General features: G+C 35.5%; 1 protein-coding gene across 1 annotated transcript; it reads right to left on the bottom strand.

The window, feature by feature from the left end:
• Window positions 327–10971, bottom strand: LOC109824905 (basic leucine zipper and W2 domain-containing protein 2-like). The gene is made up of 8 exons (XM_020391533.1): window positions 10850–10971; window positions 10597–10620; window positions 8536–8641; window positions 7888–7956; window positions 4082–4575; window positions 3258–3519; window positions 1963–2171; window positions 327–766 (listed from the first exon to the last, which is right to left on the bottom strand). The coding sequence occupies exons 1-8, from the start codon at window positions 10852–10854 to the stop codon at window positions 700–702; spliced, it is 1236 nt and encodes a 411-aa protein (XP_020247122.1). The 5' UTR covers window positions 10855–10971; the 3' UTR covers window positions 327–699.

Here is a 15354-nt window from a genome sequence, read left to right as displayed (position 1 = left end):
ATTATGCATCTTCTTCGCTATCTTACTATAGACAAATGATACCGTTCACGCTCATGCAGTATCAGTCTTTGCAAGTGATAAAAGGAAACCAAATTGCTTATGCAGCTCATCGACGTGCAAATTGCCTACGGAGAAAAGAACCAACTATTATGGAGAGGTAACATACCATGAAAGCCCTATGCAATCTATGAAGAAGGCAGCGAAACACGACTAAGTACATTCTCGTCATCGTCCCCAAGAGGAAGAACAGGTTAAAAAATGACATGAATACACGGATCAAAACAAGAAAACTTCAGCAGCAACTTGTAGCGTGAAAAAGCAAGGCGGAAAAAAGAACCCCGTCCCTACATTGCAATACCAGAAGAAGAAACGAAGAAAAACTACCAATATAAAGCATTCTGCAAAGCACATTCTTTTAACTTCATAAAAGTAACTACAAACTGTCACACACAGTAATAGATTCAAGTGGGCGTCGAGCTGGGATTTACTAATGGTGATGATGCGCCAGAACCAGCCCCATGCATCGGTCATGCTCCATAAGCATGATGCGTGTGGCAAAAAAGAAACAATACAGTGAAGAAATTTATTGGTGCCTACAAAGTTCTGTTTTACTTGCTACAGGAATCACACAAGCAAGGCATAGCAATATAGATGATGATAGGTCTTTTCAAGCTTGATATCAGATGCATCCCTCTATTTTTATTCTTCCTCTTCGGCTTCCTCAAGCCAGTTAACAAACGGCTCAAGCGCCTTCACAAAAGTTTGCCTGCACATCATATGAAGGTTCAAGATTATAAAGATAGTAATTAAAAAAAACCAAAAGTTCCCAGCTTGTAGTAACTAAATAAGCAATAACGGACATTATTACATAGATGCCAACCAAGAAAAATTAATGGGGACACAGGTGTACTAGTATTCAGTTCCATTGGAGAACTTGACCAAGAAAATCAAGATGCTTGAAAGCAAGTCAAATAAATTAAAGACAGCTGAGTTTTGCATGTGTATGCATATTCTGGTGATCCTAACAAGTCCTATTAAGTATGGAAGCATTTGGCAGCGTAGATATCCAAAGAGCCTAAATAGAGCAGAGCCCATTATCCCACACCAACCACTAGGGCTCTTCAAATTGTCAGCTTTTCAAAGCATTGGACACTTAAGAACACTTCTCAAACACTTAAATATAACTTAGTGATAAATTATGACAATATGACTACTCATTAGCAATCTAGGTGTCCTACATTTAAGCTGTGAATGCTATGTTGTTTGTACAAGACCATTTGTCTCTTGCCTAATGTCTGATTGATTACTCATTGCATGTGCATTTTCAGGCATATTTACAAGAATATAGATGACTGCAAGAATCTAATTTTTGAAATGTCCCTACAAAGGATACTTCAACAAGACACTCAGGAGACTGCATGTCACCGAATATATACTGCTACTCAATCAAAGATGGGCAGGGTTCTTCATGTTACACTGTGCTCTAACTTCAAAAGTCCGGCTCAATTGATAAAGAACAAGGCTCCAAACCTTGTGATTGTAGGTTTGTGCCCCGCAGGCCACAAACACAAATCTTGATTTACTTTTAGCAAGAAATAAATAAACACAAAACTGATAATTATCTCATTTACAAGAAAAGAAGTAATAAGCATATGCGAAGGGTAAGACATGTTGAGGAAGCATATAATAAAGTGCTCTAAATTAGGATATATATAAATGAGACATTTCAGATGTGTTCAACAGTATTGGCTTTCTACAAGGTCTGTTGTAGTCTGACATGGATGTTGGTGTCTAAATCGGTATGATTTCATAATAGGTATCCACACTATAATAATTCAGAGTTTAAAATGTTGCAAACAATATTTCATTGCTTTTTTTCAGAATACAAAAAAATGCACTGATAATATACCAAATTTAAAAATAAAAAGAACTGACAGAAGGCACCAAGATATAACTACACACCTGCCCTTGGGATTTGCACCTTTACGGAACCAAAGAAGAATAGTATCCTCAGCAAGCACATCTTGATCATACAAAGACCTAATAATCTCTGGGAATAACTTCATCAGTTTTGCATCCTCATAGCACTGGATCTGGACTTTGTACATAAGCTCAAGTTCAAGTTTTCCACTCGTACAAAATGCATTCAAAAGTTCAGCCCATGTTTTCACCTGTGGTTGGGGGAAAAGATTCACAATGTAAAGAGGAATGTATACATAAATAAGAAAGATGAATGTAAATTGAATGTACTTATCTAAAGATTTATCCCAACCCTGCTGTAAATAGCATTATCAGTGTGCATACAACCCAAGCCCACATGAAAATATAACCATAAAGGGGGATTTAGGTTGATAACAAGTCATAAGAAAACTGAAGTATGACCTGAGGCCTAAACAAGTCCTAACAGTAATGAGAAGTCCCCACAAGCAAGAAATCAAATATTAACCAAGCAGTGCAAATGACCCCAAATATTGTAAAATAGAATATATTCGGAATAGAATGAATATGCCTTAAATACCATGAAATGCTAGCTGTGAGAAAACATCAGTTTCAGTACGTAGTAAAAGAAAAGATAATCAGTTTGCTACGAAGTACAGTTCACAACCACAGTCCCATCACCACAAGAAGGCTACCAATACGCGATGAATAGTTTGGAATCCCTGATTTAGAGCAGAATAACAAGACAACTGTACCTCCGATGACATGCAAAAAGACTTGGAATATAATTTTAATCCGCAAATTGGCTTATTCATTATCTCAAGAATGAATGTGATCAAGTATCCCTTTCATCTAGTACCTTTTCTACTTTAGGTAGATTTTAGAGGGATGATCAATTCACAAGGCATGGCCAAATAAGCTAGAGCTACCTCCTTGCAACTGGTTTTAAGATTTTATGACATGCCTCTACTCTAGTTAAGCTAACCACAAACCAGTAGAAGGCAATGTCTGGTTCACATGAAGTTGCCAACAACAGTACAACCTATATGAATGCTCTAGCAGTTCTCTCATCCTCAGCAGTAGGCTTCCCCATCTTGATAAGAACTGCTTAGGTGATCATTAAGGTGGTGAAATGGTGATAATGAGGAATGCTACAAGTGGAAAAGGTGGTGTTCCAAACTATATTTTCAATAATTTATCCTCAGATATCAAGGAACTTCTGGACACAATATATTACATACATCAACCACTTTTTAAATGATCAATAGTTTATTTACTTTTAAACATAAGGAAACTGAGTATGTATGAACAGAGGATACCTGGCGAAGTGCAGAATTTGCATTCTGCTGCTGATTCTTTCCAGACCATTGAACTGCATCCATTAGCACATCCCATAGAATGCGTACTACCTCAATATCAGGAATTTTAGTATCTTTCACCCGTTGCTTAACAGTCTCTATGACTTCAGTTATATCAGTCTCTTCGGCAATCTGGGTTGTCAATGCTGATTTCATCTCCTTCAGCTTGGACTCAAACATTTTCTTCTCGTTATACTCAACAAGAGCCACCAGCCCCTCCTTGCTGAAAGAATTGACCACAGAAAAGAGTTTTTATGTCAACAGAAACACACACAGATAGTACCTGAAAGCACTCTTCCAATTTCACGTAATACTATCCTGAAATGTGGTACTCTACTAATCTCATCCAATGCTACCCGTAGATTTGTTGTTCACAATCCAACACAAGCATTCTACAACAAATCAATATTTGGCACCAATTTTGACACCAACAAAGCATGCAGTTTACAACTGCCCACATTATGCAGATGATTCCGAGATAAGCCCAAAATTAACTTGCACAAAGTCTCCTATGCATTTATTTATAGCATATTTACATAAATCGTTAGATAAATAAGTGTATGGGGTTTTGCTGATCCCAAAATCCAAGGATAAAGGCTCTCTAGTTGTAGTCGTATTTGTTTTCCTTCGAAACCGTACAAAAATATTAAAAGAAAATTTTAATCTTACAAATTTGATTCAGTTAGGTGTCAAGGTACCAATTGTAACTATATGCTTTATAATGCAACTAGTCTTCTGCTGTATCAACCATAAGATCACACATAACAAAAAGGGAAGGAACTCACGTGAAATGCTCAGAGAAACCTTCAGCAGAACGTTTTGCACTCGGGAAGAAGTCAAGGAGATTATCCTCCATTTTCCCTCGCTTAAGAAGAGATATAAGATCATCTAAACTGTTATCAATCAAATATTCCCTGAAAAAATCAGTGACAAATGTAAGGACTAGCCCCTTGGCAACAAGATTATCCTTGAGCAGTGGCTGCATGACCGTCTCTGGTGGAAGCCCAGATAGCTTCTGGGAGAATGCAAGCGCTGTGAAAATAGCAAGCTTCTTTCTCTCATTCTCCTCAAAGAGCTCCAAGGACTGCAAGAATTTACGCATAACATTTTCGAGGTTCTTAATTAAGAATGGCCTCCGACGCAGGATTTTCTGTATATACAGAACGGATGGCAAAATTGCTTCACGCTTGGGTTCACAGTCTATAACAGAATAGGGGTGCCTTTCCCCCTCATCAGGCTTTGTTGTACCTGGTTGAGTACGGCCTCCAGTGAAGACAACCTGCAGGTTAGGACACAATTTTATATAGGAAAAAGTAGAAGTTCATATGTTTATAATTGAAGCAACAACAGAATGTACCTGTATGTAAGAATAAATAACTTAATAATGCAAATTTTGAGATTTTGTATTAGGATAAATGACGTTTAAAATAACTAAGACATACAGATTAGACTAAACCAAATATAATGGAAATAAATGACAAACAGACTAGAAACGAGGGATAAATTCCATATAAAAGAAACTTTCACCATTTATCATCCGTCATCCACAGTAATTCGCATGTGTAACTGACATAAGTTTTTAACCTTAGATACTAATAAGAACTTGCATATACAGAATTTCAATCGAGATGCAGCATTCTGCAAATATTCAATTAGACGTTTACCAAATAAAGTTTGCAATTTACTTCGTGTTTCCTTTATTAGGCATATTTAACAAGCAGCAAAGATTAAAGGGAAGATTAAATAAAAGGTAAAATAGATCCAGGTCAATTTTACCGCACAGTTTTCTCCTCTGGTCAGTAACTATGGAACTGCCCAATAGAAGGCACGAGCATTCCAGCAATTTGAGACAAACTAAGAGTCTGAGACAACAAACATCATCAGATAACTGGGAGGAACTGAATTCCCTGTTTAAATGTCACCAACCATTTCAAATGACAGATGAGAGAAAGTCTCGAGTACTAAAAAGAAAATAATCAAGGATCTCGATTTGCCTTTTATCTTCTATTTCTTTCCAATCTCAAATCAGAGGATTATGTATGACGATTTAAAGAGAGTCAACCCAGTTAATGGAAGCTTAATTTAGTAGGATCCCTTTCGCCAACTGTACTCCCTTAACATTCTCAATTTAATGTAACAAAATTCCATTCTCATTTTCTTTTTTATGATTTATTATTGTGGGTAGGGGTGGAAATGGACCAAATAATTAACAAATAGTTCGATAATTGTTCGAGTAACTATTCGGTCATATTCGATTCGCTAGTTCATTTACCACTAAACAAATATTTTTTAGTATTCAAGGTTATTAACGAATAGAATTTAACCAGATGTATATTCAATTCGTTTGTCTATCAAATATTCGTTTAAAATTTGAGCACTTATTATTTGTATTATTGCACATATGATGTCATATTTTTAACCTATTTACCATTTATACTTAAGTTTTATGTACTGATTTTAAGACTTAAATAATCTTAAATCTATTTTCTAATGAAAATTTTGATTTAAATATACATACATTATATATTATAAAAGAATAATTTTTATTTATGAATTTAAATATCATTTGAAAATTAAATTCTTTAGCATAATAAATATACTTTGATATTCGAAAAGTATTTGTGAATATTTATCAAACACCAAGTATTCGAGTTCGAATTCAAAAAACTCCATATATGAATATTAGAGTCCGCATTTGAATTCGATAATTTTAAACAAATATAAATACGAACACCTTAGTATTCGATTCGATTCGATCATTTACCACCCCTGATTGTGGGTACTGAGAACTTGTTCTCATTTTCTTTTCTAGGATTTTATTATTGTCGGTACCGTGCTCGTCTCTTTACTTTCAGATTTAGAAAGCTAATCATAGGGTCTAATTTCAGAGGGATTCAAGAAGGCTTCACAAATATTGACACGACTATTACTTAGTTCTCTTCTGCATTCTCATTTAATCCACAAGCTACAGGACAATGTGTTAATCCTTAAAAAAATATCTCATCTTCTGCTGCATGAATGTGTCTTGTTTTAAGATGATCTCCTTAAATGAGACCCCAAGTAAATGGCACAATATTCCACACAAAAAGCTTCCTACTATAGCCTGCCTAAAACTATCTCACTTTCTTCCTATTTGGCCAAAACTCCAGAAGGTTGCAAAATAAAAAACACAAGTACCATCTTTTCCCACTACGCTGGCTGACGTGGTTCTTAATGCACTACCAGTCAATCTCTGAGGTATTTATACTCCTAATGATGCCTTAAAATATCCAAAGTTTTCTTCTGATAGTGGATTGATATCCATTTACCGCATAAACGTAAAGTCATTGGTTGCTTCAATGTTGTTTGATTTACAAGGTCAATAAAAGTATAAGACCATTTTGATTACTTTCTCCAATGTTTACTAGTAAAATGGTCTTTAAGTTACAGTACCTATGTTATAAGTCATGGATCACATATAAAGAAAGCCTTATTGCTTCCCAGACATAAGGAAAGCCCTATGCTGTCCCAAAATAATTCTTTCTTTCTAAATCAGTTTTGAGCTGATTGAAGGTTGGAAGTTGGCTATGTGATTTTTGTGTCATCATATCTCCTAGGTTTCTCTTATATATCAAGACGTGTTAATAACGATTTTTATACAATAAATGCATTCAATTGTTTTATAAGCAAAGCTGGAAGCTGACAGCTAATCAGCAAGTTTCCCCCCAACTCAAATTCATTTTCTTCGAAGGTTCCATCGGGGAAACATTGACAAGGTCTGCTTGTTCAAGTAATATCTATTATGGGTCTAAGATGTTTGAATAGGGCATAGCAGCTCAATGCTCTAAAATTGAGGGATGGAGATCCTCATCTGGTATAAACTGACCTCTTATCCATGGGTTGCATTATGTGTCAAAGAGTTATCTATGATGCCAGCTGCTTATCATGACTCCTAACTTCTCATTTTCTGAAAACCAGAGACATCATACAGTTCGATGCATACAAAGTCCATCAAGCTGCAGGTCTTGGAAGTTGCAATCCATAGTGATTTCATGTCTTATTGTACTGTGATTTATAGCGTTCTGATGCTTAAGGACTGAAATCCAAAATATCTAAGGTTCTTCAAGACTTGGGACAGATAATATTTCCCATGTCAAGACATATGGAAGAATAAGAAATAGATTACAATCTTCAGGAATATAAGATATATAATATGGTTAAATACTTCCTTGGGAACAACTCAGGTCCAAAGCGAAATTCCACCAAGGTCAACTGTTATACAGATATACATTTGCATAGGTTCAGATCTAATAGTCTGAAAGATTAATCATCTTACAGAAAAACTTACATCAAGTTCTCAATATCAGAAGCAAACTGCTCTCAGTAAGTACATAAAGCAAATAAAAACAGAAGAAACCAGAAAACTTGCTATTGATATGCTCCAAAATTAAATAAATAATTGAAATGTGTGAGCAAGAATAAAATAGATCAAATTACATTAATAGATAAATTCAGCACGATCTACACATGCTTCAGTGCAATCGCATGTGGGAGTGCACAAAACAAACAAAATAATTGATAACCTTTATAGCAAAAAAATTTCCTACGGTACCTCGAAAAAGGTGTCACCGTAGCGCGAGAAGTTCAGATCTGAAGATTCAAGGCTTTTAGCTACAAGCTCCTACAAAAAGGTGCAATTCATCATAAAACTAATACAAAGTGCAGAAATAATCTAACAGATAAGTTAATTGCCCAGTAACAAACAACTGTATGAAGGCTAACGTCAATCTGAAGAAGTATATCTTCATCAGATAATTCTGGTATATGATTCCATAGCATCCAACAGATCTAAAAGGTCATTAGATGAGCAGGTAAATCACAAAGATATTTTGGTGCTTTATATTTGTATGTTTTGACATGATGAAGAACCAGAAATCCCAGCATCTTTGAACAAAATTCAAACTTTTTCATGATTATCTCATTCTATCACATAGTAGCTTTTCCTATTTTGTATCATTATCATTCATAAGAAAAGTCAATTATCATCATAATTTATCAAAATTTCACAAGTCGCACACTCGAAAATTCTGAAATTGAAACTTTTTTTATGAACATCTCGCACAACAGAATACTCAGTCGTACCATTTAGCTGAAATTAGTAAACCTTGATTTTCTCTAGGACTAATTTACAATTAAAAAATAAAGCATTTAAATAACTACAAAGAAAACTACAACCATATATATTTAACAGGAAGCATACCAAATCACCAGCATTATCCAGGTATATTTGGACCACTGCATCAGCAAAAGCTGAAGGGTCCAAAGGAGCTGCTATATTCCGTTTGCGGGTCTTGATCCGCGTGCCACTGCATTATCAAAAAGTGGGGGTAAATTATGATAAGTGTCCCGGTAAGCAAGTGATTAGCTTAATTAGGGTTGTTCTTTATAAAAGCATTAATTAGTTAGATGATTAGGGATCCTTCACGACAGCAAGAGCATGCAATTAGAAACAAAATATACTATTATTCAAAATTCAAATCCATTACCATCACTATATATTATTGATGCATTGGTGCAAACAATTGAACTATGTAAAAAAAGTAATAAGTAACTGTCTCTCTTAAAAGTTACATCTATAGTATGAGTTCAAGAATCTCCCTGATAATAACAAATTATTGTTGTTGTTTCTTAGTTAAACACTTAAGATGATCTTATACTATGAAACGATTCTCAAGAATCAAATAAGTAATACCGATAGCTCAAAAAATGATCACATATTAGAAGAAGTTATTCACTAACTAAAATACCACTCAATACCATATCAAATTCATCAACATTTATCACTTATCTTGTTTTTTATGTTAGCTGGATGTGCTCCGCTAGTCACAGATATAGCATAGAAAAAGGCAAAATAATTAGCAAGACGGATCATTGACGTATATATCATTCTCTAGTTACTAATAGTACAAAATTCTTCAGCAATAGTAGTTGAGGTGAAATTTTGCTTCCTGAAAATTTGAGCTTATACATAATGGCTCACAGTGATTAACATAAATGACTCAGCAGCTGAAGAAAAGGACAACTTCCAAAATGGCTAATAAACAACTACCAACAGTATTTAAGCTAATGGGACACAAAACCAAAAGAAATGCCATGTGAGATTATCTCTTCTTTTTTACTCATCAATTATCTATGTCTATTACCAAGAAATAAAGAACCTCCATTTCAAAGAAAATGATTTGAATGATAGTTCTTGGTGTATACAATGCCCTAAAGAGGCAGAAAAGAAGTATTAGAAATATCATGCTCTGCTGAGAAAAATAAAGCAGTAAAAAGCTGATTGTGTCCAATCCTTTTATCCTATGTTCTATTTAAGAAACTGAACAACCATTAAACACAATTACAAAATAGTTAATCTCTAGTAGTGGGCGGTCTTGTATACTTCATACATTCGTCATCTAGGCGAATATATAAGCAACTGGTGTGGACATTGTACTCTAAGCACCATATACGAAGGCAACTGCCTGTGAAAATGATGGATGATCTCACATGGCTGAAATAATATGGAACATAGGAAATTCTAAAACTAGATAAAGCAACTAAGAATTGTTTACAATCACTCGAAGCAGATATGTATGTTTTCCGCATAGATGCTGAAAGAAACCAATGGCAATATGAGATAGACCAAAATTTTAATTCCGACAGATGATAAGAACATAGAAATGAAGCTATAAAGAAGAAAAGATAATTGCAGGCAAACAGTGGATCTCCAAGTCAATAGGTTTTGGACCTCCCGTTCTGATTTCAATCCCAAGTTCTTTTGACTAGTTAAAGATCGAGCGCTTGAAGGTTGAACTTAACAATAGACAAAGCATCAATGCAATGTATAGGCAAACAGAAATCTCGCTTTCACGTGTCAATGTATTACGTCAAGAATAGCAGTGAACGTAGTACTATAAGAGGAAAAAGGTGTGTAACTTCGTAATCATATTCAATTTATATTCTCGAATTCAAATGTCTAAAAAAGCTAAGGAAGAACAAAGCATACTAGAAGCTACCAAAACCAAATTGAATTCCAGACTTCATTCCTCTTAATATTGTGAACAGAAGTTCTTACACAACACAAAAGCCACTTCTTTTCAATTTTAAATTTGGGAGAAGTGAAACCATTGATACTTAATTGATACAACGATCTTACAGCAATAAATCTAAATTAACACAAAGAACGCCATTTTTAAGAATCTGATCTATCGTTTCTTTATCATATTAAAGGAAACCATATGCATAACAAAGCAATCAAATAAAATCATGCGTAGCTTACCCAAGAGTGGGCTTCTCCTTCGAGCTGCATCAATCCATTCAAACAAAAACAAAACGAAACGAAATCAGTCAAAAAATCCAAGATCCAAGAGAAAGTACCGCATATCTAAACGAATTACAGGAAACAATCTCTAAAATCCACTGATCTATTACCCGCGGACGAAGGATAACATCAAAAGACCAGATCTTTGAGATCGGATCGAAGAGGATACGTAAAAAGATGAAATTTTGATAGGAAATCGTGAGATTTTTACCTCATAAACAAGACCGAGAGGGATCGAGGCGGCGAGACGAGGGCGAGGCCTTTCTTTTTAGGGCTTGAGAAATTGAGAGAGGAGGAAGAAAGAGGATAACTAAGGGGGTCGCTTTGCCCTTTTATATTTTGCTTCTTTTATCTTTTTTTTATTCATTTTCTTTTTAGGAAAAATATGCCTAGGCCCAAAAAATAAATAGGATGTGACTACGCCCTTTTTTTTTTTGCCAAAAGCTCCTAATACTCGACTTAATAATGTTTCAGGCCTTTTTTATTTTCCAGACAACACTGAGAGAAAATATAACTCGAAAAGTCGAAATTACCATTTGTACTTGTTCCCCCCAAAACCTGCCTTCCCTCCCCCTCTCTCTCTCTCTCTCTTCTCTCTTCACACGCTCAAATCTCCTAACCTCAAACCTCCCTCAGCTTGAGAACCTATTTTCAAAACCCTAATTTCACTCAAGCGGACAGGAAATTCATAAGGAAAATGGCTTAAAAATTTTAAGTGAAATGGCTAAGAACCCTAAGCGTAGCAAGGATGAAGGAGACAACACTCAAACGGAAGGGGTTCGTCACCGGCGTCGGTTGGCGCGATTAGCGAAGGAGGAACTAACAAACTTATCTGCCTCCGCCTCTGCCTTGATATCTCCTGCCGACGGTTCTCCTCCGACATCCTCTGAGGATGAGGAGAGTAACGAGGCAACAGAAACCCTATTGAGCATGAAAAGACTGGAAATTCGATAGCGCAAGAGGAGACGCTCGCCGGAGGATGTGTCCATCTCGAAGAAGAAGTAAATTCGCAATCAATGGATGATTTTGAATTTAATTGATTTAATTGAGTGATTTTGATTTTGATTGAAGTTTATGGGTTCTTTTTATGAATAAAACGGTGGTGAGAGACTGGTTATTGTAGTGTAGAACCAATTTCTTAATTTTGGAGTAAGGTCTGAACACTACGAAGTATTATCATTTTGGAAGAAATGCATGTCAATAATTCTCATTTGTTGATAGCTAGAAGCAATGCATGTCAATAATTCTCATTTGTTGTTAACGTTTACTCTTAAGTGTCAACTATTAGCTATTCATGTTAATAAAACCTAACTTTTACTAAGTTAATGCATTTACTGTTAATTATTACCTAATTTAAATTTGAACGATTTGTTAAGAGTAAATAGTTGTTTATGCAGGAAAGTTGTTGTTGTAAGTGATATAAGGCCTAGTGCATGTCTTGGATCGTACTGTACTTTCATGAAAAAAACTTCAACCAAAAATAAAGAAGTGATATTAAGGACAGTAACTTTGAGCACTATGTATTGTTCGGACCTCCAGCACGTGATGGACGGGCACTAGAGCATGTGCTCAGCCATTATGCTAGCAAAACTGATAAATTCTCTTTTTCCGATCCTAAAACCGAGTCTATATTTTTAGTCAAATTTGATGAAGAGTGGGTGCAAACTCACACGGGCTTCCCTATTGATGGGGAGTTGATCTACGAGAATAAAGACCCTCAGAACCGACTTTAGAAGGAGTACTTTGAAGAAAAGAAAGAAATGCTAAAGGCCAAGTCAAAGGCAAAGACCAAGGCTACAGAAGAAGCTGGTAGCATGAGGATATATGTTGAAGAGTTACTGGAAACACTTGTTGAGTCAAGAGATAATAAGAACATTGAGAATTTTGTGATGCTGCAGATCTTGTACCAGTCTGTAATGATTGGGGTCCCAACAGCTCACAAGGCATCCCAAGATAGTTGTTTCAATATGTAGATAGTATTGAGAAAGTGAAGAATATTGTGTGTGGTATATTTATTTTTGATGAAACAAAGAGAAGCATTCAAATTGTCGTTGAAGGGTTGAGGAAGCTAGGGGTTACATACGTACCTGGATGCATGCCGCTCATCCCTGTAAGTTGCATGATCATATGGTTTGACATTTGTTTTAGTATTAGTAGCCTTGGTAACATGCATTAGAAAACATGTACAAGATTGAATGTTAACAGGATATGGTTAAAATTAACATGTTAACATGAAATTTAACATATAAAAATTAAAGTTAACATTAATAGATGAAAGTTAACATGTACCCATTAATGTTAACATGTAATAGTGAAAGTTAGCTATTTAGAATGTAGTTCAAGAAAGAGTTCTGAAAGTTAACTATTTGACTTTCGTTCCTTCGATTTTGACTGCTATGATACTATGAGATGACGGGCATTAAAAAACTAGGCCTAAACTTGAGATGGAAGCCTCCGTTGACCAATTGGGTAAGGGTCGGAGGGACGACTGGATCGTTGAGGAGGGAGACAATTGTCTTAAGGCTAAAAAAGCAAGCATTAAAATTATAGAGAAACCAATTTCTCCTAGCAGCCCATGGGGTAAAAAATACCCTCAAAGGGAGCCCGGCAAGAAGAAGAATGAAATCGCTTGCTTTGGGGAAAAAAGAATCCAAACGGTCTCATCTAGGAGTAAAGTTATGGAGCAAACTAGGCCGAGGAAGAAGAATGAGAAAGAAAAGGTAAAGGACGGGAAGCAAGAGAAGGTGAAGGGCAGACTAAGGAGCTCATCTGTAGGCTACGTAAGCATCAATGACTCTTTACACATTCTTGCATACTTATATTGAGTTAAATTTTGTAACTTTATCATTAATTCATTTTCAATTTGCATTGTTTCATGTTAACTTTCTTTGGGTAAGATAATTACATTGTTACATGTTGAGTTAGTATTAAATGTAAATGATCAGTAGAACAAGTGAATAAATAGCATATCATGATAACTTTTGCCCTTTTATGTTATCTTTCATGATTACAGCTTATATGTTAATCTTATATCTTAGCTTTAGTTATGTTCATGTTAATTTTAAGTTTAACATGTTAACTTTCATTCTGGCATGTTAACATATAAAATTTTATGGATTTTCATAACTATTTTCCTTAATATTGTGGATTTACATGTGTAATGGGTATATTGTTTATTTTTCAGATTTTCTCACAGCATATCAGAGATGCTTTTGAAAGAGAAGATGAAATAGAGAAGTTGACAAGTGAAGATCAAATTCATTTTTGAAGGAATACGGCCAAACTAAATTGGAAATTCCTCCACGCTGTCAATCATAGCAAGCGTCTTCAATGGGATGCTTGCTCTAAGGAAATACAGAGGCTGAACAAGAAATTGGAGCTCTATGAAGGAACCGCTGACTTGATTGACCCCGAAGACCTGAAGAAGAATGTGAGGGCGATTATGTCACAGAATGATAGGCATATAGGATCTGCACAAACTTAAGTAAGAAGGAGTATTGATTCTATTGATATTGGTGACGATGTAAATTGCTTCGATTATGATGATGTAACCAATATTGGTAAGGAAACCTCTCATATTGCAGAGGCTATTGCGTAAGCAGAGAATGAGATAGAGAATGTTGAATGGCAAGAGATGGAGGATGAGAATGTGGAGAAAGTTGTAGAGAGTGAGGAAGAGAAAGATGAAGAGGAGAAAGTTGCAGAGCAAATGGAGGAGAAAAATGAGGTACAAGTTTATCAGAAGAGATCAAAGAAATTAGTTTCAACGGGGACTAGGGGACCAAGTACAAGGGACGTGATCACAACTAGTCCGAACCCCTTTTACTGAAGAAAAGAAGAAGGAAGTTCGTCAAGAGATAATTAACATATCACACCACAAGGATGAAGAGAGGGGGGAAATCAGGTACTATTGGAAGCCCAATGAATGCACTTGGGATTTTCTGAAGAAGAGGAAAATCAAGAAGAAGGAGGAGGCTCTTTTGAAGTTTCTAAATGAGGGTATTCCTAACGTTGATGATTTTAGTATACGTTTGATTGATAGTGAAGAAACATTCGTTCATAACTTTAGAGTACCCCATCATGTAGCGGCAAAGCTCATACCAGATGAGAACAGATGGATCTCTCAGTTTTGCAATCAAAAAGCCCATCGGTAAGTTTAGACATTCTAAATAACGTTTGCTAGAACATGTTAGCTTTTACTGTTACATGTTAATGTTTCCAGGTTTATGTTAACTTATACCCATTTATGCTAATGTTTGGTAGAATATGCTAGCTTTTACTGTTACATGTTAATATTTCCAGATTTATGTTAACTTATACCCATTTATGTTAACATTTGCTAGAACATGTTAATATTTCCATATTTTTCTATATCCAGATTTATGTTAACGTTTGGATCTTACTGTTATGTTTTAGGTCACGTATTATTGTTAATACGGTGAACAGTAGTGTCGATTCTTTGGAGCTTCTTTATCTTCTACGTGGCGGCCGTACCAATGACCATGCAAGTTTAATATGTTAATCTTTTACTCATTTCTGGGATTTTTTTGGGTGTTGTGTTGTTATGCAATTTAATTTGCATCTCCTCCATGGTAAATTTACAAGTCATGGAAGCTCTTGTAGATAGGCAAAGCACATGGCTAGAGAGGCCAAAAGTTGCGACTCTAGGCATGAAATATGGGGTTGTATTAACATTCTTCTGCGTAAGCATTAGGT

Source organism: Asparagus officinalis, chromosome 10, assembly GCF_001876935.1.
Source record: "Asparagus officinalis chromosome 10, Aspof.V1, whole genome shotgun sequence".
Lineage (NCBI taxonomy): Eukaryota > Viridiplantae > Streptophyta > Magnoliopsida > Asparagales > Asparagaceae > Asparagus > Asparagus officinalis.
This window is presented reverse-complemented; position numbering and strand designations above follow the sequence as displayed.

Coding starts and splice junctions, on each gene's coding strand:
- LOC109824905 (XM_020391533.1), bottom strand. Junction 2,172..3,257: donor CAAATTCTGCACTTCGCCAG/GTATCCTCTGTT, acceptor CCCCAACCACAG/GTGAAAACATGGGCTGAACT. Junction 767..1,962: donor GGTGCAAATCCCAAGGGCAG/GTGTGTAGTTAT, acceptor TATGATGTGCAG/GCAAACTTTTGTGAAGGCGC.